General features: G+C 34.6%; 1 protein-coding gene across 2 annotated transcripts in view; it reads left to right on the top strand.

Moving 5' to 3' along the window:
• Positions 1-23616, top strand: part of DENND1B (DENN domain containing 1B) — a 147436-nt gene that overhangs the window by 96703 nt on the left and 27117 nt on the right. For both annotated transcript variants that reach the window (XM_031595804.2, XM_031595803.2), the window contains 4 exons: positions 6895-7020; positions 15836-15937; positions 20132-20222; positions 23502-23542. In XM_031595804.2, the coding sequence (XP_031451664.1) occupies positions 6895-7020; positions 15836-15937; positions 20132-20222; positions 23502-23542 (360 nt within the window). The remainder of the gene's footprint in view (positions 1-6894; positions 7021-15835; positions 15938-20131; positions 20223-23501; positions 23543-23616) is intronic.

The following is a 23616-nucleotide window of genomic DNA, read 5'->3' as shown; positions in this document are numbered from 1 at the left end:
CAAAACAGCAGCACTGTGTTTTATGTAAAATATACTCATAGAAGTTATTTTAGGATTTTATAATGAAGCTTCTGAATAATTTAATCTCCTTCTGTATTTCAATATATAAAACAATTTAATTAAAAATTAATGGAAAGCAAAAATAGTAGCTAGAAAATCTGCAAACAAAAGACAGAGCTCAGGATTTGGCACAAAAAATGGCAGAATGCTTATCCTTCTGTATTCATCAGGGACAATGCAACTGCTAACATCTGGGTTAAAATTGTAAGAGGTAGGAGTGTAGAGCCAAAATGGCATGTTAGACTTGAAACATCAGAGCAAATGTCAGATGCTTACGTACGTGAAATATTTTGGCCTATATAAATAAGACTCATAAGCCTATGTACAAAGGTGGTAAAACTAATGATGAAAAATATGATAAGCAGGAGTACCGCTGAAGGGTGTTAAAATAGAATGAAGAACTGGAAATATAAAAGAAACTCTAGTCTACCCATGCCTTTGATAAATTGATTCCAGATAGATTATCAGCCTAACAAAAGGAACATAATATTCTCAAAGATTTCTCTAAAACTATTTCTTGTCTCTGATGAAAACTGGGTATTTATTTTCATGATCACTTTGCCTGGTAGCATCCTTGTGGCATAGGTATTTAATAGTTTACCTTAGTAAAGTGTCTATAAAATGCTCCCATTCTGAATTTTTTTTTAAGATACATTTAAGATAGAAAAATATTGCTATATGACATTGTCTAATAAGCTGCATAATAAATTAACTGAGATTTAAAGGCATTTTTAAATCATTCTTTTAAGTATTTAAATTATAGTTACAGGCTGGATGACTTTCTACGCATGTGAACTCTATTATTCTGTCAGACTGACCAGTGGTCTTGACTGTGCAGAGGTCAGTGGTCACAGTTGTCCTGAATTACCAGTCCTTTTTTCATGTGGACCCTCTGCTGTGTTGCATGCTGTAATCTTCTTAATGGCTTCATTCCAATATTCACACATAATATTTTAGATTTATTGACTGTTAGAAATACTACCATGCCAGTAGCAGTTCCGCTACTCCTAAGGTATTTAAAATTGGAAAAATAAATCAGTGCAAGACTTTCAGGAATCCTTTGTTTTCTTAGAAGGGGGAAAGACCCTCTTTTTCCTCCCTTCTGACAAGAACACTTGTTTTTAAATTTTATCATTTCACTGCGAATTTGTCTATTATTTTTTAACTAAAAAAAGAAGAAAATAAGTAGCTACTTCTGTGAGAGTAAATTTCCTGATGCAATTATACTTTGATCATCACTTAACAGTGTAAGACAGTAGCAAAAGAATGTTTGTATAAAAATTAATATAGACTATAGATGCGTAGCTGTTTATAAACCTTGGGCCTGACTGTGCAATACCTGCTTGCAGTTGACTGTTGAAAAAGGTGAGTCCTTTGCTCTACTTGAGCTCTTTTGGGAAAACCTCAGAGAATGGAGGATAGCGTGTTTAGCAACTAAGCCTTACTGAAATCACTGTGGGCTTCAAGCACAGCTTTTATAAATATGATCTTCAGAAAACAATAGGCCTTATTGGCTTATTGCATCTTCTGTGTTTGTTCGATATCGTCAACTGTAAAATGTACAGAGCTGTTGAAAGATGCATAGGCTCTATAGCACACTGAACATACGCACTATGATACGATACAGAATTCAATTTTTTTTCAGTATTGGTTTTGAGGTAAGTCACAGTATTTTAACACGGTAACTTAGGCAATGAACATCACTGTTTTAAAGGTAGCATTTGAGAAGTAGGCTGTAATTCACATAGAAAATTTAACAGTTGCTCTGTAAAATAATTACTGAGACTGAAAGTAATTCCTGAAAATACAATGTTGGAGAAAAACATCTTCAGTGCTTCAACGTGCAATGAAAGACTGTTTTAAAATTTATCATATTATGGTTTTCCATGAGAAAATAGGTGAAATGCTTCTACTCTCTCATAAAAACTCAGCAGTATGCAATATTTGCAGTAGTATGAAATAGATACTTATGTTGAATCTCAAATGTGGTGCTTGAGATTCTCTTGAACCTAGATCTAATTTTAGAAGCTGGATTATCAGATTGAAAAAATGCAGTTATTTTGGAAAAACATTTGCATTTGAATAGGTGAAGAGTATTTTTATTAAATGATGAAGGACTGTCTCAGGTGCTCTGTGTGTAGATAAGTATGTAGAAACCCTTTGTTTAACAATATTAATATAAATAAACTCAAATTCCGTTTTCTTTTAAGATTTTTTTTTTTGTTTCTCTTCTCCACCATCTTCTTACTTTCTTGCTTCAGAAACTGCTACAGTCACCTGATCTGATGGAACACTGAGAAATGATGTATAGCCTGGCAAATGTCACACACTAAAGAAATACCCCTGTATCTCTTTTTCAGAGTGTGATTGTCATTGGGAAGTACAGTGCATGGCTCTGCATTAGGGCACAAATCTTTCAAATACTTTCATACATGCTTAAATTTATATGCATGCTTAAGCTTTTGCAGGAGGAAGGGATTGATTGATAGTTACATCAGTTTATGATTCTTTTAAACTTTTTTGTGCTGTTCTATTATTTCACTCACATGAATATTGAAGAGATATTAGTCATGACTTGTTTCTGATCAGGTAACTGTGTTTGGAAACTGAAAGGATATATGGTGACTAGTTTAAAAAAAAAAAAAGGCTTCTTTTCAGTGAGCAATACAATATGTTTTGGCATTCTTTAGTTACTTCATATGTATGAGAGCAAAACCACATACCAACCTTATGACTTTCTAAATCTCTGAAAAACTATTCTATTGATTTAAACCTTCTGAAAGCTCTGATTGCTCTTCACTGGTGGTGTTTAACAGGCCAGTGAAGTCACTTTCCTATGAGAAGCAGTTGCTAGGAGAAGATAAAAACAGTTTGCTTCTAGTGTGAATTAATAATATCATTTCTGAGACAGATCATTAAGTGACTTCCAGAAGAAAAAAAAAAAAATTAACAGCATCCTAACTCTGTGGTTTGTTTCTAGGTCTTTATTTTTAAACTTTAGTAAAGGCTATTTCTGTGTAAGTCATGGAAAGAAATGGAGAAAAAAGTTTGGCATTCATAATCATTGGTAGAAGGATGAAAACATATATAAGAAAAAAAAAGGTAAAGCTGCCACTGGGGCGTATTTTGGCTTTGTACCAGTGCTGTGTATTTCCTTTGAAATTTTAGGAGTGATTTATTCTGTCATTATTGCATCACCCAAAGGAGTTTTAGCTTATAAGTGATCATAGACCTGCTGCGCACCAAACCCTTACAAGGAGTTCAAAGCATCCATTCTCATGTCTGTACCTGTGGCACCGAGTGCAGTAACTGCTCTGTCGCTGTCTGTCTGGTTAAATTGTGGAGCTGGTAACTACCCCAAGAGGCAGCCTGGCTTTGCTGTCTCTTGGTGGTTTGATAGCACATGGGTGTTTGATGACTTCAGCTTGCAGGAAACTTGGGCAGGCAGGCAGTGTTGGTGCTTAGGAGTGCTTTGGCAGAGGACTCCAGCTGCGCTGCTTGAGAAATCAGGCTTGGAGAAACTTTTAAAACTCCAGTAGAATTGTTCTGAGGCCAGAACTCCCTCCAGGATGGCAGCTCAGTATTGCATGCCTGACAGTGCAGTGTTCTTGCACATTTTTGTGCTGGAGCCCTCTGCCTTTCAGCCCAGTCCATTGGAATGTTCTCAGTGTTATTGAACTAGTAATGTACTAATAAGGCAATGAAGTGGGAGATTTTTTGCTTTTTAGTATTCTTTTAAATATGTGTTTACCTAAAGCATCCTGATACTGTTTTATTTTAGGGCATATGGGTCCTGCCAGAAATGAAAAAATAAGACGGTCCCTTTTTCCCTCACGTCGTTATATAATTCCCCTCCTCCATATCTTCTTTTCTTCCTTTTTTTCTTCCTTTCTCTTATCACCTGCTGAAATTTTCCCAAACTCATCACTTTCGGTGTTCAGCATAGGACCTTTTTTCTTTCAGTTGAAATAAACCCATTCCTTCTTCTTGATTTTTGTTAATTGCATTCATTGTGCCCCTGCCTCCAAGAATGACACGAGGAGTGTTCAACTGTTTATCCATCTGGAGGGAAAGGCACTAAATGCTGGTGAACATAGAAACAAGTAATCTCACACAAGTTGGAGTGATGTCTGTTTTCTAACTGACTGTTTTATTTTTGCTGTTTCCATTAATATTGATTCATTAGAAGATTCTTTACTGACACAGGTAACATACTGCTGGTTGGTGACACTACTGTGTTTATCTGTGTATGCATAGGTAGAGCCCCATGCTGAGATTAGGCTTGCCAAAATGGCAATTGACAGTGTGATTTGATTTAGTCACTGTTGAAACTCATACTAAACTGTTACAGATGTGTTGCTGCAAAATTCAGGTGAAGAGGACGTTTGTGCTTCTTCTGTTTGAGTGTCCGTGAAGCTGATCTGTAAGAAGAAAGTTTGTGTTCCTAGTTCCCCATTGCATTGTATGATGAAATAGTTATTTTTCGCTTGACTTGTGAACAGTCCTAAAAATAATGATAGTCAGGCCTCGATCAAGACAACATATGAACTCATGCCTATTTAGAACAGTACTGCTGAAAGTACGAAGTAACTTGAACACAAGATAGAGCTCTGAAACTTCTTATCATTTGATCATGTCACACCATGTGACATATGCCTTTGGGAAATACGTGACTTGGTAGCTGAAAAGTATTTTCCAATGTATTAGGTGAATTAAATTTTAGTTTGAGTTATTCTTAATATATTTGAAGAGATAGTATTGGGTTATTTTTGTTTTAAAAAATAAAACTAATGTTTCCTGCTTTGAAAACCTATTGAATTCTAATGAATGTTTCACGATAATTACTTAATGCAACTATAGCAGATTAAATATTTTGTACTAAAGTGGCTGTGTTCAGTTTTATTTTACTTTTTTACAAGACATGAACTGGTGTAAGATAAGTAACAATACAAGACATATTTTAAAACTTTTTTTCGCATCAATGTATGCAAGTTATAATTTAGAATAGTGTAGATTTCTAAGAAAGTAGAGGAAAAAGGACATTTTCACATATTTAAGCATGCTTTTTCCATTGTTACAGAGACAATGCTCTAAGGCTGAGAATTCTTTTCTCTGCTTTTGGTGAAACTGAGCTACCACTGATGGGTAGATTTTTCCCTTCAACGAAGTATATTTCCCAGTTATTTGCGCCAGAATTAAATAAACCTAATTGTTAACAATTTTAACATAACAATACAGCATATTAAAAAAAAAAAAAAAAGCATTTGTTTTTCCAACCTTGACCTCCCTAACTGATTTTGTACTAAGAACTGTACTCTTTTTTTTAATTTCTTTTGAGGTGTAAGGGAAAAACATAAATGAATCTTGGTGTATGCTTTCCATGGGCTAAACGAAGCAGGCTCTAAACTTTTATCTAGATCTATGGAGCTTGGATATAAATTGAAAAGATCACAGCTATGGGGAAAAGACCTGTACTGTAAAGGCCTTTCTGCATAGATTATGAACATCATAACTCAATAATTCTTTTTTCAAAACTATAGTTATAATTGGACCCAATGGGGGTCTCTCTCTTTGATCAGATCACAGTAACTGTGACTTTACACTGGAAAATGTCACTACTGTGAAGGTTTATCACCTGTAGAGCCGGTCTTTTCTCTGATGCCATGTTCAGTTCTCATTAGCATTATTCAAAGTTTAGTTGTTAATTAGGTTGACACTTCAATTACAATCATCATCTACAAGAACAGTCGTGACTGCTTGCATAAAGAAACAAAAAGATATTCATTCTTGCATACATTTCTCAAAGAATGAAAGATGTTTTGCTGATGGTATGTGCTCATAATGTTCTGGTTAAAGAGTAAGTATACGTGTTACTTCATATAGCGTTTAATGACGTAAATATTGCTGTTATGGTTATGTCAAAATACAAAGAGAGGCAGGAACTTGTATTCACAGCATAATTGAAGTTGGCTTATTTCTCCAGATTTCCCTCATGGTTGTAGTTAGGAAAATAAAACTGTAACGGGGTGTAATTCCACATACCTTTAAGGAGTATTGCAACAATTCCAGATTGATAGGATATTTTTTTCTGGAATTTTTCCAAGTAATGGCCATCTATACTACGGAAAGAAAAGATGGATCTTCTTAAGAAAAGGAAAAAAGAAAATCAAGCACAAAAATAAATATGCATTTTTTTCTTCCTTTTTTTTTAAAGCTAGAAGTGCATTGTCAGAGTTATCTTTTTTTTTTTTTTTTTTCCCATTTCACATGTTTTATTTTCAAGAACAATTCAAAAGACCACGTACCACTGAATTTATGCAAACCTGTCCCATTGTTAGATACTGGTAGCAGCTACTCCTATGGTGCATGAGAAATGATGTAAGATAGTAATGTGATATTTAGAAAAAACACCTCAATAACTGAATTGCAAGTGAGCACTGGGTGTCCTTAAAAACAAACCTTTGAAATATAAATTAAAAAAAACCTCACAGTCTTTATTCAAAATGAGAAGACAAGATTTATGATTGAAAAAGATCTGCAGAAAAGTGGCTCACATGCAGTTTACTGTAAAATAATTAAGCTTATTTATGTCAAGAGGCCTTGGGAAAAAAAGAGAGCGTAACCAATTTGCATTAGCACTCTACCATCATCCCCTGCCTTCATTTCAATTAACAGACCAGCAGGTGCTCTTTGCAGTTAAAAAGATAAGCTATCAAGGAGGAGGATGAATTTTTGGCTGACCTGTAGACACCATGGTTTGCCTGCTGATTGGGTTCATACCTCGCTGTACCAATTTCTGAGGTGTTAATTTAACTGTTCTACTCTGTCATGCAGGTCTCGGCCTTGAAAAATAAACTGAAAAAGCAGTCTACAGCTACGGGTGACGGAGTAGCCAAGGCGTTTCTTCGGGCACAGGCATCACTGTTTGGATCCTACAGAGATGCACTGAGATACAAACCAGTAAGACAACTTTTTTATTCCATTAATTTACAGAAGAGCACAAGCTCATTTTTTTTTGCAAGGGAAATGTGAAATATTATCCCAATCTGGAACATTTCAAATCAACTGTTTTAAGCCTTACTCTGAACTCAGAATATGTTGGCAATTCAGATGACAATACTGCTTCCTGATGGTGAATTGCACTGAAAAATGAATGCTTGTCCAGCGTCAACCTTGTTCATGTTACTTTTGTAAGTTATTTAGTATGAAGTTTGATTATACTAACGAAAGTGTTTACAACTCACCTTTTTAATGTACTGAAGAGACTGTGCCTGTCAGAGACTCAGTCATTTTTCACTGTACAGGTCCAGATACTTTGCTGTGTTTGAGGCCAGAAGTTCTTTATTGTCTAGCAGATGCCAGATATGATGATTCAAATGTGTATCTCTACATTTATACACTTACCTTGATTCCACTGAGAAGACAGGACAGGACAAAGGAAAACCCAGTTCATCCCATCAGAGCTTCAGAACTTGTATTTCTGAGGTTTTGATGGTTAATTGTTTTAGGCTTTCATCCTTCTGGTATATGTAGGTGGCACACATTGAGCCTTTTTGATGATATAATTATTTATCAGAAACAACATGTGGATTAATTTCAAATTACTTTCCTATGACATTTACAAACTCCTTCCATCCGATAAAAGTGCATCGACATTGACTGAATCAGAGTCTCAGAACGTGGCTTTTTAACTGTTTTGTTTTTTTTTTTTAATCAAGGCTGGTCTAAGTTCAGAATGATTCAGACAAATACTGAGATTTGGCAGGTGAAAAAATCATCGTTTTTAAGGCATTAAATAGGGTCTGCCTCCTACCCAAGTGGTTCTCTTTCATGTAGTCTTTATTGCCATGCCTTGCTGTCTATGTCACTAACAAGCATTGGACAAATATCAGGATTAAAAAGTGACCCATGTGGTAACGTTTAAGGGTTTCGTGTAAGTATTTGTTTGACAGACATTATATTTTTATTTTTATATGGAAACTCAGTTTGCATATGATACTGAAATTATTCTACCTGTTTTCAGAACTGCTGAAGAACAGTGCAGTGTGAATTAAATAAAAATAGATCTTTTCTACAAAACAGACACAGTTTATTCCAAATTGGCACTACTTGGCATTGCATGGGAAGGGGTAATCTCATTTGTCCCTTAGTCCAAAGATGAAGACATTGGTCATTGTCAAGTCACGTCAGCTTATGTTACAAGCAATTGTGTCAAAAATTGTCTTAAACTACAGTCAATATATCCAAGCAAAATGATGTCAGTGTGGCTGATGTTCTTAACCTTAGTTCTGATCATAAACAGGATGGAGTCAGTCCTTTATGGTGAGTTTGTTGAATGGAACATGAGTTCTTCAGCACTCTGATTTGCATCTCCATTGAATTCAGCTCTGCTTTCCATTTTGTTTTAATTTGTCTCTTGCTATACCTGGGATGTCTGTATTTGCAGTGTATTGGAATTAGTGCACCATACATCACTTCTCTTGGCACACATGTCTAAATGACCTTTACTATCTTTGTTTTTGTATCCTTTTTTGAGTATTTTTTTTTTAGCTTGACAACTTCATATAAGAGAAAATATTTATGAAATTGTTGTGGCCTGTTTATTTTTTTAATACTTGTATGCTGGCAATTGTCAGCATATCTTAGACTGGCATCAATTTGTCCAAAGACCAAGTGTATATGTATTGAAAAAAATTTAAAAAAGAGCTGTGTTCACTGTATTAACTAATACAGCTTTTTACAGAAGGTTTGTGATAGGAAAACTTACTAAGAGCTGAACTTGCTCCAGACTTGTAGAGACTAAAAGGAGTTGTTCAGCTCATTCTAGATGAGCCTTTTGAACCACATTTAGTGCCTTGTAAATTAGAAGGTTCCAGAAATCCGGTCTCATTTGACTCTATCAGGAGCATTTGTCGTGAGACTTAGGACATGTGAATTGTTATTGCAAAGAAAATACTATCCTTTGTCTTGGAGTCTGTCATGCTAGATCTGATGAAGAAAATCTAACTCAGAGAGCTTATTTATACTCTTTTAGAGCGCAAGTAATATTCTCACCAAGACTTTGTGAGGGATAACTTAAAATATTTTCTATATGATTTTGAAATACTTTTGCTATAAATAAGCTTGTTGTATTTTCAGAATAAAAAAATGGGAGGCTTCAGGATACCATTTTTTAGGATCATAAACATCCTAATGAAAAATAAAATAATGTTTGGATAATTATCACTTGCCTATAGGTTCAAAAGTATGTTCAAGTGAACTACTTTATTTGCAGCAGGGTGTTCTGTATGATTTTTACTTGAAACATGAAACAACTGTCATTAATATTCACTTTGAGTAAAGAACAGCTTTGATAGTGTCTGTACTCATCCAACACTTCTCTTCATTCCAAACGCTGTTCGTCACACTGAACACTCATTCTGTGCAACTGTTTGTTTTCAGCGTAGGACAGATTCTCCTTGGTGTAGCAATATGTCTTGAACAAACGTCTAGCAATTATTGAAAATAATGTGATTGGTGAAAGGGAAAACGGGAAGCTTCAGGGGTCTTGAAAGGAGTTCATGGGACTCCAAAAGACCATATGGAAAATTTGACTACTTGAATACTGGCAGGAAACATGACGTGCAATGGATATAGGTGATAATATTTTTTTGTGTGTAATAAATGATAAGAAAAATATCAATCTAGTAAAGTTTTCAAGTAAAGCAGAAATATGTTTTGTATGATTTAATCGTGACACTGAATTAAAAAAAGATAAATCAGTCAAATCTGATATAACTGCCGAAATTATTTTTTATAATATGTTGTGATTTACTTTAGCAACTATTGCGTAATAGGAGTGGATCTATAGGGCAAATCAGTACAGTTGGTGATAAGGACCTGGCATTCAGAGTGTGCATGTCTAGCTTTATGTGATTCTTCTTATTATTCGTATTATTTATTTTAGTGTTGACTACTAAATGTCTACAATAGCTGAAGACCATTTTCTGATTTACTTTAATACTGAGGGAAGCCATTTCACACGTGGTTGTTGAAGAGTGTGAAAATATTGCTTTTATTACCTGTTTTAATATTCCATCACCATTCCAAGATTTTGGTAGGGAAGAGAAAAAGAAAATAAAACAGATTTTTATCTTTATTGACTTTCTTATTTGAGAAATTTCTATATATTCAAAAGAAAATCTCCTCAGTGAAATATCAGTGTCTTGTTGTGCTAGCCCACTAGAGGTTGCAGTAGTAGCCATTGTGTGATCTCTGAAGTCAGTAACCGTGAACAATTTTGGTTCCAAGAGTCTGCCCCTGCTGTGACATTGCAAGGATCAGAGTATTGTGAGGTGTCCTTAAACCATGTAGATGCATGTACGTATAGAAATTATTTTGTCTAGTCATAACTTGAACCTTTGGTTGCTCCTATTTTCTTTAGGTAGTCCAACATTTGGGAATTTATTACAAAATAATATTTTGTATTTCAGAACATGCAAAGGTGGGAGTTAAATAGGAAGATTACAATTATACCATTTGTTACACTTTATCAATCCGTGCATGTGCAATATTGTATTCCTTTCCAGCTATTTTACTTCACATATTCTTCCTAGGTATTTTTCAGACAGCCTTGCAGGTTTAAACCCCACCAATCAAACATTTTAGTAATTTTAGCAATGCTATGATGGCCAGGAGAAGTGAACCTTACACATGAACTTATGCAAACCTTGTAGATAATAAGCAAAGCCTAGACTTTTTTTCTATCTCCATTAAACGTGTGAAATAGAGGACAAAACAGTGAGTGGTGTAAAATATATATATATATATGTAAAAGGCAATATTTCACTGACTGTGTCTAGAAAGGAAAAGGTAGGTGAGATTTTGGGGATAGAAGAGGAAAAATAATAACAAATAATAAAAGATAACTTTTATCATTGGAAAAAGGAGAAACCGGCCTTCCTGCTTTGCTTATAACTAGCAAACATCAGGAAGAATTATAGGTGTGATTTAGACAAGAAGAATGTAGTCCATCATGACAAGACAAATACATTTCAAATGTATTTCAAAGAAACAAATCTTCTTGGTGACATACCTGTTTGAAAACTGGGGGGTTATAAGCAACAATAAGTTATTTTCTGCTTTTGAAGAATTGGCTTTTCTTCAAGAATTAGCCAACAAAAGATAGTCATTCAAGAAAATCACCTCCAGTTTTGGGGAGAAAAATCATCAAAGCTGTTAATGTTAAACCAAAAGAAATAAACTCAACGTATCTTTGTTTTAAGTTATGATGATTGTACCATCATTCATCAGAAATTAGGAAAAGAAGAGCAAAGGCTAATGGCATGATTTGGAATTCTTGCCAGCAGGAGTTCATAGTCTGATTGGCATTCTGAGGGGATGGGATGCTTCCGTATTGGAGATAACACAGCCTGTCAAACCTTGCTTTATTTGAATGTTTTTTGGAGTGCATTAGCCTGCACATTTTTAAGTACACTTTAAGTAGTGTCATATTAACTTTCAAACAGACCCAGGTATTTTACTCCAAATGATAAAAATTAGAATAGTGCAATTAAGTGTTATGTTAGGGGAACTAAAGGATATTTTAAGATTCAGAGTGCTCCTGAATGCATGAGAATGCTTAAGCAATACTTGCATACAATCGAATTTCAAAATGAAATCTTCTTTTGAGGACACAACTGCCTTGAGAAATGGGCATTGATTTGTTTGCCTTTTCCCCAAGTTAGGCGTAAAAATTACAATAAAGTGGGGAAATGGAGAGTAGTAAAATGCCAGAATGTAGCTTGTGTTTAAATACCGAACCATCCTGTGTTACACCTGTTGTGTATCTTTATTGTCCCTTCTCTAAGAACCTTTTATTCGTGTTAAAACCATACTGTTGTAATGGTTCTTTATTGAACATAGATGTTAATAGCAGTGTTAGAATGGCCTAATTGTAACTACAAGAAATACCAGCTCATCTGAATCTTTGAGAAAGTGGATGGCAAGAAATGGGCAAATCTTGCAGTAATTTGTTTGTAATTATTTCCTGGATGGTTGTCTTTAACTGTCAGGCCAGCAGCTGAAATTTCATCTTTTTACTTCTTTGATTTTAAACAAAGGGATTTTCATATAAAAGTAAGAACGATGTTTAAAAATGGACTTTTTTGATAAATGATACAACACTGAGGAATATTTACTATCTTATATACTCATTTTATATAAGCAGGAGTTGACATGCGTGTATATATTATGGCAATAATATAAACAGTGTAAGAGTCATCTTGTTCTAAAAAGATACGAATGTTTTCTGAAACAGTTGAAGTGTGAGTACTTCTTGTTAAACATGCCTTCTAATCCACACTAACTTTCCTTTTAAAACCCTTGCACAGTTTTAGATCACTACTTTCCCGTTCTGTTGAGGTCTGCGTAAGTTGCTTTCTTAAACTGCAAATGTAGCTTGGAGTGAAAAATGCCTGCTGTGTGTGGCAAGCTATGAAAGGGGAAGAAAATTCTATAGCAACTGTTGTTAAAAGGACAGATATCTTGTTTGGGCATAGGCTGTTTGGTCTGAGTATTAGCTGTCTGCTTTTCAGTATGGAGTCCCTACTGGGTTTTGATCGAACTGGTTTTGAAAGTACATTGTAGATCAATACGGAAGGGGCCATTTGATACTGAAGTAGTTAAATATCAGTGGAGCATTCTTACAAAACTCAGAGTTTCTAACGGTACCCAGCTGTATTTGCAGAAATATGAATGTTACATGCTTCATGTCCAAAAACTTCTGGAGCTTTTTTGTTTATATTCAATAAATAGCTTCATTTTTAAATAGCAATCCCAAACCTCTCGGGATTAGAGTAACAGTCTTGAAGATTTGGGAAAGCTTTATTAGGAAAACAATGTATTTATTCAGAGTATGAAACAAATGAAAGAATTAAGTGTTAACAGTGTTTGTTATTTAATGCGGTTTCAATGAAATTATAGCAGATACTCTAAAACTGAAGTCTGAAATTTCTACAGGTTTCAAGAATGTTTTTCCTTTCATGTGATGAACTGGTAGGAGCTTTGTACCTGTCAAATCAAGTTTTTAAAGCAACCTTACCATCAGTAGATTGCAATAATTGGATTGCTTTTGGATGTGAACCAAATTAGATCTGAATACATTTTCAGCCAAGGTATAGCCTTGGCTATTCTTTTTCTGAACCTTATTGATAAAACAAAAAATGCACCAGTGCATGAGTGCTTACTAAATATCTGATGTGTCCAGTGATAAAGAGAAATATTTAGGAGACTAACACAGCTATACATTAAAAATATGCGTTGAACTGCCATTTCCTGGTGTTCTGCTACATGGCTCAGGCTGGAGAGGTGATGCCAAGGAGAACTCTTGCTGCTCTCTCTTCCTAGGCTGATATGAAGGGAAGAGCAGGATTGCTTGTTTTCTCTTTTATTGGGAGATAACCTCTCCTTTCTGTCTTTTCTTTTTCCCACAACTTTGGGGAAAGTGGCAGTAAAGGCTTTGCTTACTTTCAATTTTTCTAAAAAGTAAGCCTTGAAAGTAACATCCTTTTCTTTCTTTTGTTCTAAATTTAAGGTTTCATAGTCTGTTGTGAGTCATCATCTAGCCAATTCTGCACTCCCACATAGCCTCTGTATTTTCAGAAATCATTTGTTGTGTAAAGAAATAAATAAATAAGGATTCTTTTTCTAATTTGCTGCCTTGAAATTTTTTTGGAAGAACAACAGAACTGAGAAGAGAGTCTGCCCTCAGGAACACCATGTCTTGTACCACCATATCTCACTGGAGACTGTTTCATTTGTTTTGAAGCACTTTGAATTTGCTAAGTAGCTTGAGGTCATCTTCTTAAGACAAGAGTCTTCAGGAGCTCAAGAAAAGCTAACGCAAAGTGGGTCAGGAAGGCAGTGCTATTTAAAGTGCCACAAACAGTCCAAGCTCTTTGACAGATTCAGTGTGTCCTGCATGTGTACAGTGTTCACCAGTTATCTCCAGAGAAGCAGTAGGTGGAGTAACTGGAATGCTCATCTCGGAGATGTGATGGAGATGCTGTACTGAGATGGTTTTGTGTATCATTTCATGCCAGGTACTCTGTGAAAGGGAAAGGATTGTGTTAAGTAAATTTGCTTAAATATTGCTTCTAACTCTTCCTGGGAGAATTTTTTTCTAAAATCAGTGTTCCCTTAAAGATGTTGGAACATAAAACTTAAAAGCAAGTTAAGCATGAACTTGCATGCTTTTCTGAGTAGGATTGGAGCCCTCTACAGCTTTTCGATACTTTGAATTTAAGTGCTGTGGTAAGATATCCAAAATTTGTTTTTATCTATCACAACATGCCCCTGCAAATTGAAAAAGAGGGAAGCTTTTGATAGCATTAGAATAGGATTTTAAAAGGACCTGAGGGTGGTTTTACTGCTAGATTTTGTTGGATCATAATTACATCATTTAAAAAGAAAATACAAGTTATAAAAAAGCATTTGTAAGTGATATAGAGCTACTCTGACAAACTCACAAAGGTCACGTGCCAAGAATACCTGGTTGTGTTCTAGAATCATAGAAGGTCCCAGGAAGCCAGGAGAGTGTATGAAGTACCATGTGCGATTACACTTAACCAGGGTGGAAAGCAGTGGTGGTCATGGGCATGAGTACATTTGTCTTCAAAGTGACTAACAGTTGGAGCCTGACAGAACTCCTGTTTGACTATGAGGAAGATCAATATAAGGAGGTGCCTTTGATCTCTCTTTTCTTTTGAGTGGCTGAGGTGTCTTAGTCCATCGTGGATATTTAGTTTTTTGGGTAGTAAATCATCACAGAGTCAGATTTAAGTGCATAATTTTGTTGGATTCCAATTTTTCATCTTACTAATCATTTCTAAACTGATGACTTCTTTGTTCTGTATACTTGGGTGGGAGGCCTCTTGGATTTGTGATGAAATCACTTAATGTCTTCATCACCATGCAAACATTTTAGTGTATGTATTACCTATTCATTTAAATCTAACAGCTTCAAATATTTATCGCAAAGTATTGACAAGAATAACAATTTGAGAGAATGCCTGTCAGTAACTTCTAGTGCTCTGTGCACACTGTGGATAGCAAATTATAAATCAGATGAAGGGATAACATAGGAGCCACTTCAACTGTTTATAAAGAATCTTTATTTTCAAATGGGGGCTGTTTACAGTTAATAAGTTTTCAACAAATACTTCATTTTCAATGACTACTTGTTTATTTTTCCAACATTAAAACTTTTTTTTTTTGTAGAGTGCTTGGTAAACTATGGACTACGTGCTTTCCTTGTGTTGCAATCATATTTTATTTTACAAAATGTTAATCTGGTCTATTTAGATTTTTTCCAAAAGCTAATGTTTGTGACTTTTGTTTCTGTGGAAATAATGTCAAAATAAATTTAAATTTATTGCAATATTTTCCTGTTAAATGAGAGTAATGACTGTTGAACTATTCAATGCAAAGGACCTGCTATCCCTCAAACTTTGAACCACTTTTTTAAAATATTTAATGGAGAGAAGTTTAGAGGTAATATGAACCAACTGTAAACCACTTACCTTTTCCTTGCTAAGTGTTCTTTGTAGACTGGCGTTCAAGTTTCATAAATGAAAGGTTCAACTGCAACGTGTTCTGAGAGCTATTTAAAATGTATGAAGATTTCTTTGCTGTTGTCTGTTTTTTATTTTATTTTATGCATGTATAGTGAGATCTTAAATCAGCATCTTTGTATATTGTAGTTAACATCCAATGTTTTCCATTTAAACTTTTTTAGGGAGAACCTATATCTTTCTGTGAGAATAGTTTTGTGAAGCATCGTTCCAGTACTACTAAACAGTTCCTGGAAACTGCTGTTAATCTTCAGCTGTTTAAACAGGTATGAGATGGTAAAAGACTCAAATTGAATTATTTGCTTTGGAAATGCATCCGTATTTAAATATATATCCCTTTCTGTCATCTTATGAAACTCCAGGATAAAACACAAGTATTTGTGTACAAGCAGTCATCCTAGTTTTAATCTATTATTACGATTTCATTTATAGTTTAAAAAAAAAAAAAGCGGGGAAAAAAAAGGGAAGATAATTTCAGGGTGCAGAACTGGGGCAGCACCTGTTCAGAGCCAGTCAGCAACTCATCTGGACAACAAAAATTGTGGATCTCCCAGCTTGATGGTGGAACTTCATTTTCAGCTTCCTTGGCTCGTGACCAAAGATCTAAACAGCAAAGTTCTTGCTTAAATTGGACTTCAGTGCCTTTTTATTTAAAAACTGGATTCATACCGTAATTACAGCTTTCATTGCTAGGGTTTCTGAAGTAGGCATACAGAGAATGTTGCCAACCCAAGCCATAGAGGCAGAAGAATATTGTAGCTGATTAAGGAGAGCCTGAGAGTCAAAGTTGTTATTTTCCTGCAAATATCTGGAATGACTGAGGCATGAGAGTTCATGTTGAAGTAATCTAATGGACCCCTCTGAAGATAGATTACCATAATGGATAAGAGAAATTCATTATAATAGGATTTTCTGATTTCCAGAAAATGCTTGGTGCTAATCAGTAGCTAATGTCTGTAGTAAAGATTTATGTTGGGATGATAGTTTGTAGAAGTTCTCTGAAAATATTAATTGATAAGGAAATACTGATCATAGAATTGGGTTCCTTCAATTTTACTGCTATATTATACGGTTACAAAATGTAAATAAAAAAATAATGAAGATACCTGCAACCTGTTGGTGTACCTGGTACAAGTGATTGAAGTGGAAAGAAATAACAGAGCAAGCTGTATGCATTTTGCATATCTTAAGACTTAAACTTTTTTAGGAAGAAAGATACTTACCAATGAAGTTTCCAAATTGTTGTTGAGTTACTAAGTGAGGTCTTCAGTTGTAGGGAACAAGTTTTAACTTCACTGAAATTATGGGCTTGTTGGTATGGCTCTGAAATTACTCATTGTGTTTTAATATGCTCAAGTAAAAATAATCAGTTGATAGTTTGTTTATAGTTAGTTTTTAATTTTCTTCATGCTAAAGGAAATAATACAAAGGATTACAAAGGAGTAGGAAATAGTAACAATTTTGATGTGTGTGGTTTAATAGTAAACATTTTTTTTCATTCTCTTACTTTGTTGTGATTGTTACTCCCACTTCAGCTAATCCTCAGCCCAGCTGCATCTTTTATAGCTTTTCCCACTGAAAATGAGCTGTTTCAAAGGGTCTTTTCAACAGAATAAACTATATTCTATTACGTTCCTGAAAATGACTAATTGTTAAGCAGTAAATAATTTTAGAAGCAGAAAATGGGTATGTAAAATATGTTTGGGTGTTTTTTGCATTGACTGACAAGTAAGCTTAACTCATGTCATTTGTTGCTGTGTTTTTTTTTGTTGGTTTTTTTTTGTTTGTTTGTTTTTGGTGGGGGTATTTTTTAAAAATCTTCTCCCTCCTCTCCACCTCTATTCTTCTTGGAAGTTCATCAAATTACCAAGATCTGTAGGAACATTTCCAGCTTCCTTTGTTTTTCGAGGAATTGTACTGTTACTTGCTTCCACTGTATTTCTGTCTTCAAGTGTAAGGAATTAATAGTAGCATGTGTCAGATAGTACTTTTGAGTGTCCAGGGAAACTATTAATTCATTCATAGAATTAGCATGAACACTGATGTTTGAATACTTCATTAAACAATATAATTGTATGAATAATACACTTTGAGCTGCTATTGTTTGGAAATTCTTTGCTCCTCTAAGTTCTTGTTCTTAGTAACTGATGATTCACTTGGAATTCTTACTGGTCCCTACATTTATTTATATGTATGGGTTTGACTGACAAACAGTATCCTCTGCCTTCCCTCTTTAGCAGTTGTGCCTCAAAACCTTCAGAGTATCATATGGTCCATCCTTTACTTTTAGAATTCAAAAACTTTTAAGGAGTCTGATAGTTCTCTTTAGTCCAATAAAATCCAAGAGTAGTATCAGAGTTAGTATTTTTCATTAAAAGTGGTAGTTAGGAATAGTGTCTCTGGATCTGTAAGAGAATGTATTACTTGAACTGATTTTCCAGGAACTATGGCTTTAAAAATGAGAGAAGAGTGTGATATAAGGCATGCATGATTCCCAATGCTTTTTTTTCATTTAGTGATTTAAATGCAACTCGTAATAGTAAGTGACTCAAAAGTAATGATTGCTAATACAGTTAGTAATATTATCACTTCCTTTAAATAATTTCAGGTGTTGGTTTTTGTTTTGTTTTTGTTTGTTTGGACAGATCTATTTTGCATTAAATACTCAGTTGAACTAATCTTCTAAAAACTAAAATTCAGCCAGTGTCTCAGCCTGCTGTTGATAGAATTTTACCAAATGTTGTGTATGTCCATAAATCTTTTGCTAGTCTATGGTATGGAATGAACTCATAACCCTCCACAAAGAGATAATGCCTTACAGTTCAAAGTATGGCTGTTTTTTCTTTTTTTTTCTTTTCTCAGCAGTAGCTAAAGATGTTCTTATCTCTCTTCTCGCTGTGAAATAATCCAGTGATCCCAAAGAGTATGACCATGAACCCAACCTGTTTGGAAAAAGGCCAACTTGGAGTAAAATGAAAAAACAAGGAGTTGAGATGGAGAAAAAAAGGACTGCTTATCTTTGTGCTTGTCTCATTATTGCTGCTGGAATTTTTCTATTCTTAGAATGTAACTTGTTTCAGGAAGATATTTACAAGCATGAGATTGTCACTGACGTTGTTTGGTTAATCTGTAGTAATATATGACATAACCAAACAATTAATTTTGGTCAATTCCTATGTACTGTTTAGTAACAGTGAATAAATCATATTTCTTGTTAGGAGGTGAACTGTGTGTAATTAGGAAAGTGCTTTCTCCCTTTATCTCTCAGTTTTGAGTTAGCCTTTTCAAAATAAATAAGGAGGGGCTGTTCCTGGAAGGAATTCTGAACCTTTAAAAATATTCTTTGAAGCTTGTTAATTCCTGAAAAGAATGTATTCATTTCTTCTGAGAGGTTTAATTATTAGTTATCTTCTTTCGACTCTTTCTGACCTATATGAATCATTTCATTCTTTATATATCCATTTAGATACAAATTCACATATTCATGCAACTGCAGCCTGTACATAGGGATGATTATTGCAAGATGTACCTGTAGGTGCAACTAAATAGGTGTTACTTGTGTTAGAACTTAAAAATCCCACGGTGTCAATCTGAACTGTGCTCAGTCAAGTGGAGAGTCTGCCTTGGCATCATGCCCCACTTCATTTTTGCACTTGAGTGAAATGTCCTTCAAGTTAGTTTGCACACTGCTGATCAAATCCGTGCTGCTAATGCCACCATTTCTGAAAACAAGCCACAGTGATTCTCTTCTCTTTCAGTACAGGCAGTTTTCTATGATGTCCCCACACTTACTGTTCTCATAAGGTTTCTTCCTGTAAAACATATCCATTGGACTTTTAATGGAGCTTGATTAGACATTGTAGCTTATCATTTCTTTGAAGTTCACCTGGTGAAATGTGTCCAGCTGTTTGTTCTGTGTACTTCAAGAAGTTCTACTTTGGACCATTGATGTGTAAAGCAGAAAGGGAGGTTTGTTTATCATTGTCTGTTTACGATAAGGGGTAACCTTAGGACTTCCAACATAAATCAAGGAATTCTTGTCTGTCTTGAATTGATTATTAAGAGTTATCATAAACACATGCTAAAATATTTTAATGCCATTAGGAAAGCAAGAAGAGCTTGAAAGCAATTGAAAGTAACTCTGAACAAACTGTTTTAAGTTCACTGGCTATAAAATTTCACAAATTGTTTTTATAAATTCTGCATTGTACATGTAATTTACTCAATATACTTAAAAGTAGCAGAAATTCAAAGGAAGTAATAGTGATATTTTTACAGTATTTTGACATTTCTGGTGTTCTTGGTTGAAAAGTCCATAAAAATTTATATATTATCCATAGGCCATATGTTATCTTGAACATGTAAATTCCATCATATAACATACATACATACCATTATAGCATTGTAAAGAAATATAAGGACCAACCAAGTGTGATTTTTTATTTTTTATTTTGTTTTAGTTTATTGATGGTCGACTATCAAAACTAAATGCAGGAAGGGGATTCTCTGATGTCTTTGAAGAAGAAATCACAGCGGGAGGATTTTGTGGAGGTACAGAATTAATTAGAGTGTTTTACCTGATGCTTTTTCTCTGAGAGCTGTTTAACATAATGATGTCCTTATACATTTTAGAAGTCATTAATGTTTGTATTGTTTCAATGTTTCCATTCATTCTTGAAAGGTTTTAGCCTTCAACAATTGATTGCTGGGATGAATAATAGTATGTATCTAGTTGTGTCAGTATAACCAATGAAGATATTTTGTTTTAATCCAGTAAAACAATACTTAGATTTTAAGATGTGATCAAATGTGTCACTATGTCAACTGCATTTTATCTGCATGTTTATACTAACTGTTAAATACTGTGCTAACTTTTTAAAAACAATCTTCATATTTGTGTTGCTGATTGTGTTCTGGATAGTTGGGTTTTCAAAAGCTCACCCAACTTTTTCACATCTAATTATTTCTGCTGTGCAGAAAGCAGTGGTTTCTGTTTAGATAAGTTAATTATCTCTAACAAATGTACTACCGAGGGAAAAGAAATTGAACTTTGATATTGAACAACTGTATATTATCTGAGAAGGAATATAGAAATGCTTGCCTCTTTCATTAATTTTTGTATTATTCCTGGTGATGTTTTCAACGATTGTATTCACTGACAGTTATTTTAACACTTTTCACGTTCGTCAGCTTACAGAATTAACCAATATAGAAGATAGTGTGCTGAATCAATTTCTGATTACTGCAGGATTATTGCATGGCTCCCTGTTAGACATTTATATACCCTATCTCCTGTATTTCTTTTTGAGGCACTATATCGACTTTCAAAATGTTGGATCACAACATGCATGACAGAGCACGAGCACTACCTTATGAAAGCAAGGTAGAAGCTTCCTTGATAAATGGAGGCTCTACCAAATCCATTGAGTTGCAGATGGCAGCGACAGATGGGCTTCCTTTGCAGGACCACTCTTACAGGGGTGTGTTCCCAGGGCAGAGAACATGAGATGGTGTATTAGTTCAGAGCCATCCTCACCTTCTGCAAAACGCCCTCATTACACTCAGAATACATGTGTCCTTTAAAAGGTTTTCACTGCCTTCTCCATCCTCTGAGTCTGTGCTACGGTCTAGCACATCGTTTGTTTTTTATTTTTCATGATTAAAGTGTGATTAAATTCAACAGAGACTTGCTTCCTTTCTGTCAATACAGCGTAGCTTATGCTACTCTGTATACAAATTTTAGCCATTCAGCATTAGTTAATCAGATATCAGTATTTAGTCTGTTTGCTCACTGCAGTTAAGTGTCAAGAGTCCTCAATAAAACTGTATTAGAGCAGAGAGAAAGTTTGATTTTTGGCCATGTATTGGCAGCTCGTGAACCACTTCTCATCTGGGCGGGAGTGTCAGCCTCAGGAGCCCTTCTCACTTGGATTGCACTGTGTGGTGACTTTCCAAGTCTCTCGAGCTGTATACTGCCAGGTTGTGGACAAATTGCTTAGGGCATATATTCAGTATTTACATAACTGCTGTCTCATTATCATTATGAAGTGCAGGGCTAACAATATGTATGCAATTGAAGGTGACATTTTTGACACTAATGGCAGAGAACTATGATCTTTTCACAGAGTTGAATCCCATGCATCTTATCAAGTGGTCCAAAGTTTTAAACATACAAACAAAGAAAAAAAAAAACAACCAGAAAAACAAATCAACAAACAAACACTAACACCAAAGAAAGCCCACAGATGACAACCCAGTTCTAAGTAAAGTCATAGAACTTTAGAGAGTTATAAGCTGTTAGAAGGAGAGTTGAATTTATTTTAGAGTAGAGAAAATGTAATTTAAAAATTGCACATTTAAATGGAAAGTTTTTTTTTCAGTTTGCATTTTCCCACATATGCCACCATAACTAAATAATAGAGAAATTATACTGAAAATTGGAAAATATTTTTTTAAGTAATTTGTTTAAGTAAGCTGATCAAGTTTTATTGCCCTAAATGTGAAAAGACATGCAATAGCCATCTTTTTTATGCTTACATTTTCTCATTCTCATATTGCATGCTTTTTCACACTACCCTCTCTGGTAGTTCCAGGGAGCCAAACAGAAGAAGTAAAAACTTAGTGGTATTTGCTTTTGGTTTCTCTTTGACATTCTTAATGGAGTTTAGCTCATAAGAATCATGAATTTCTCTCATTTCTAAGCCTGTATTGCTTTCACTCATGCTATCCTTCCTGAGAGTCTGTCTCAAAATGGCTTATGCAAATTTTAGTGTCATGGGTGAAAGTTGTACTGCCTGGTACAGCTGCACATGGCTCAGTTTCTCCATCTCACTTGGTAAAGAAACTTGGGAATACCTCTTATCCAGTTAGTTCTAGGAACTGAGTGTGATTTGATTTTCCATTAGCTCATGCAATAAATCTACCAAGGCTTTAGTTTATTAATTTATTGCAAAGCTAAAGTTTTGTGATGTCATTTTAGAAGTCTGTATCCTCACAGATGTATCAATATCCTCCTTGAGAAGCTGCCAGTCTCCAAAATTTCATCATGTCAACACGAGTGTCTTGGTTGTGGTTAGCAATAGCTCACGGTACCAGGGTTTTCAAGTGATTCATCTCCTCTAAAACTTACAGAGTGGGGACAGGTCGTGGTGTTCAGCGGAAGCACCTTTTGGAAATAGTATTCATTTCTTCAACAAGAGCTCTATAGAATGTAACCCTGTGCTTGGTGGTATGGTACCCTTACATAAATCAATAGCTATCCCTTGCCTTATAGTTATTCTTTTTCCCCTATAGAAGAAAAGAAAGTAGATAGTTAGCATTTTGCAGTGATTTCTCCTATACATAAGTACATGATGATGACATAATCTTCAGACTTTTCTCGAGTGCTTTTTCCTTGGGATGGAACCATCTGCATTTCATGTCATTGTCTTACTTGAAAGGTTACCCAGTGGGATCATTATTCTTGAACACAATTCATTTAGATATTCTTTCCTTTAATTTGGTGTTTTCTTTTCAGAATTTTTAACAGTATGTTATGCTTCTGTAGTTTTAATTTCTCTTTGCACTTCAACTGAAATTTAAAAAAGCATTGTGAAAAGATAGGAATTCATAAAGAAAACAGAAAACATTAAATAAGATTTTTTTTCCTTCCGATGTACATATTCTTATCTTTAAGTTCTTTGTCTCTCTGGAAAGAACAAAATTAATGAATAATCCTCTAAGAGAATTTTTAATGCAGACTTTGAAGTGGGTTGAGACATTTAAGATGTTGAATATATGTTTGATTTTGTTTTTTTTTTTCTTTTTTCTTTTTTTATATTTTTATTCCAGGAAATTCAAGATCTTACCAGCAATGGATGTATACCGTGAAGGTATAAATATTTTGTTGGTTAAGTAATTGATTTTTTGCAAAAAATAAAAACAAAAAAATCTGTATTCTTGACAG

This window comes from Phasianus colchicus, chromosome 9, assembly GCF_987193195.1.
Source record: "Phasianus colchicus chromosome 9, bPhaCol1.hap1.1, whole genome shotgun sequence".
Taxonomy (NCBI): domain Eukaryota; kingdom Metazoa; phylum Chordata; class Aves; order Galliformes; family Phasianidae; genus Phasianus; species Phasianus colchicus.
The sequence above is the reverse complement of the archived record's forward strand: the minus strand, read 5'-3'. Positions and strand labels throughout refer to the sequence as shown.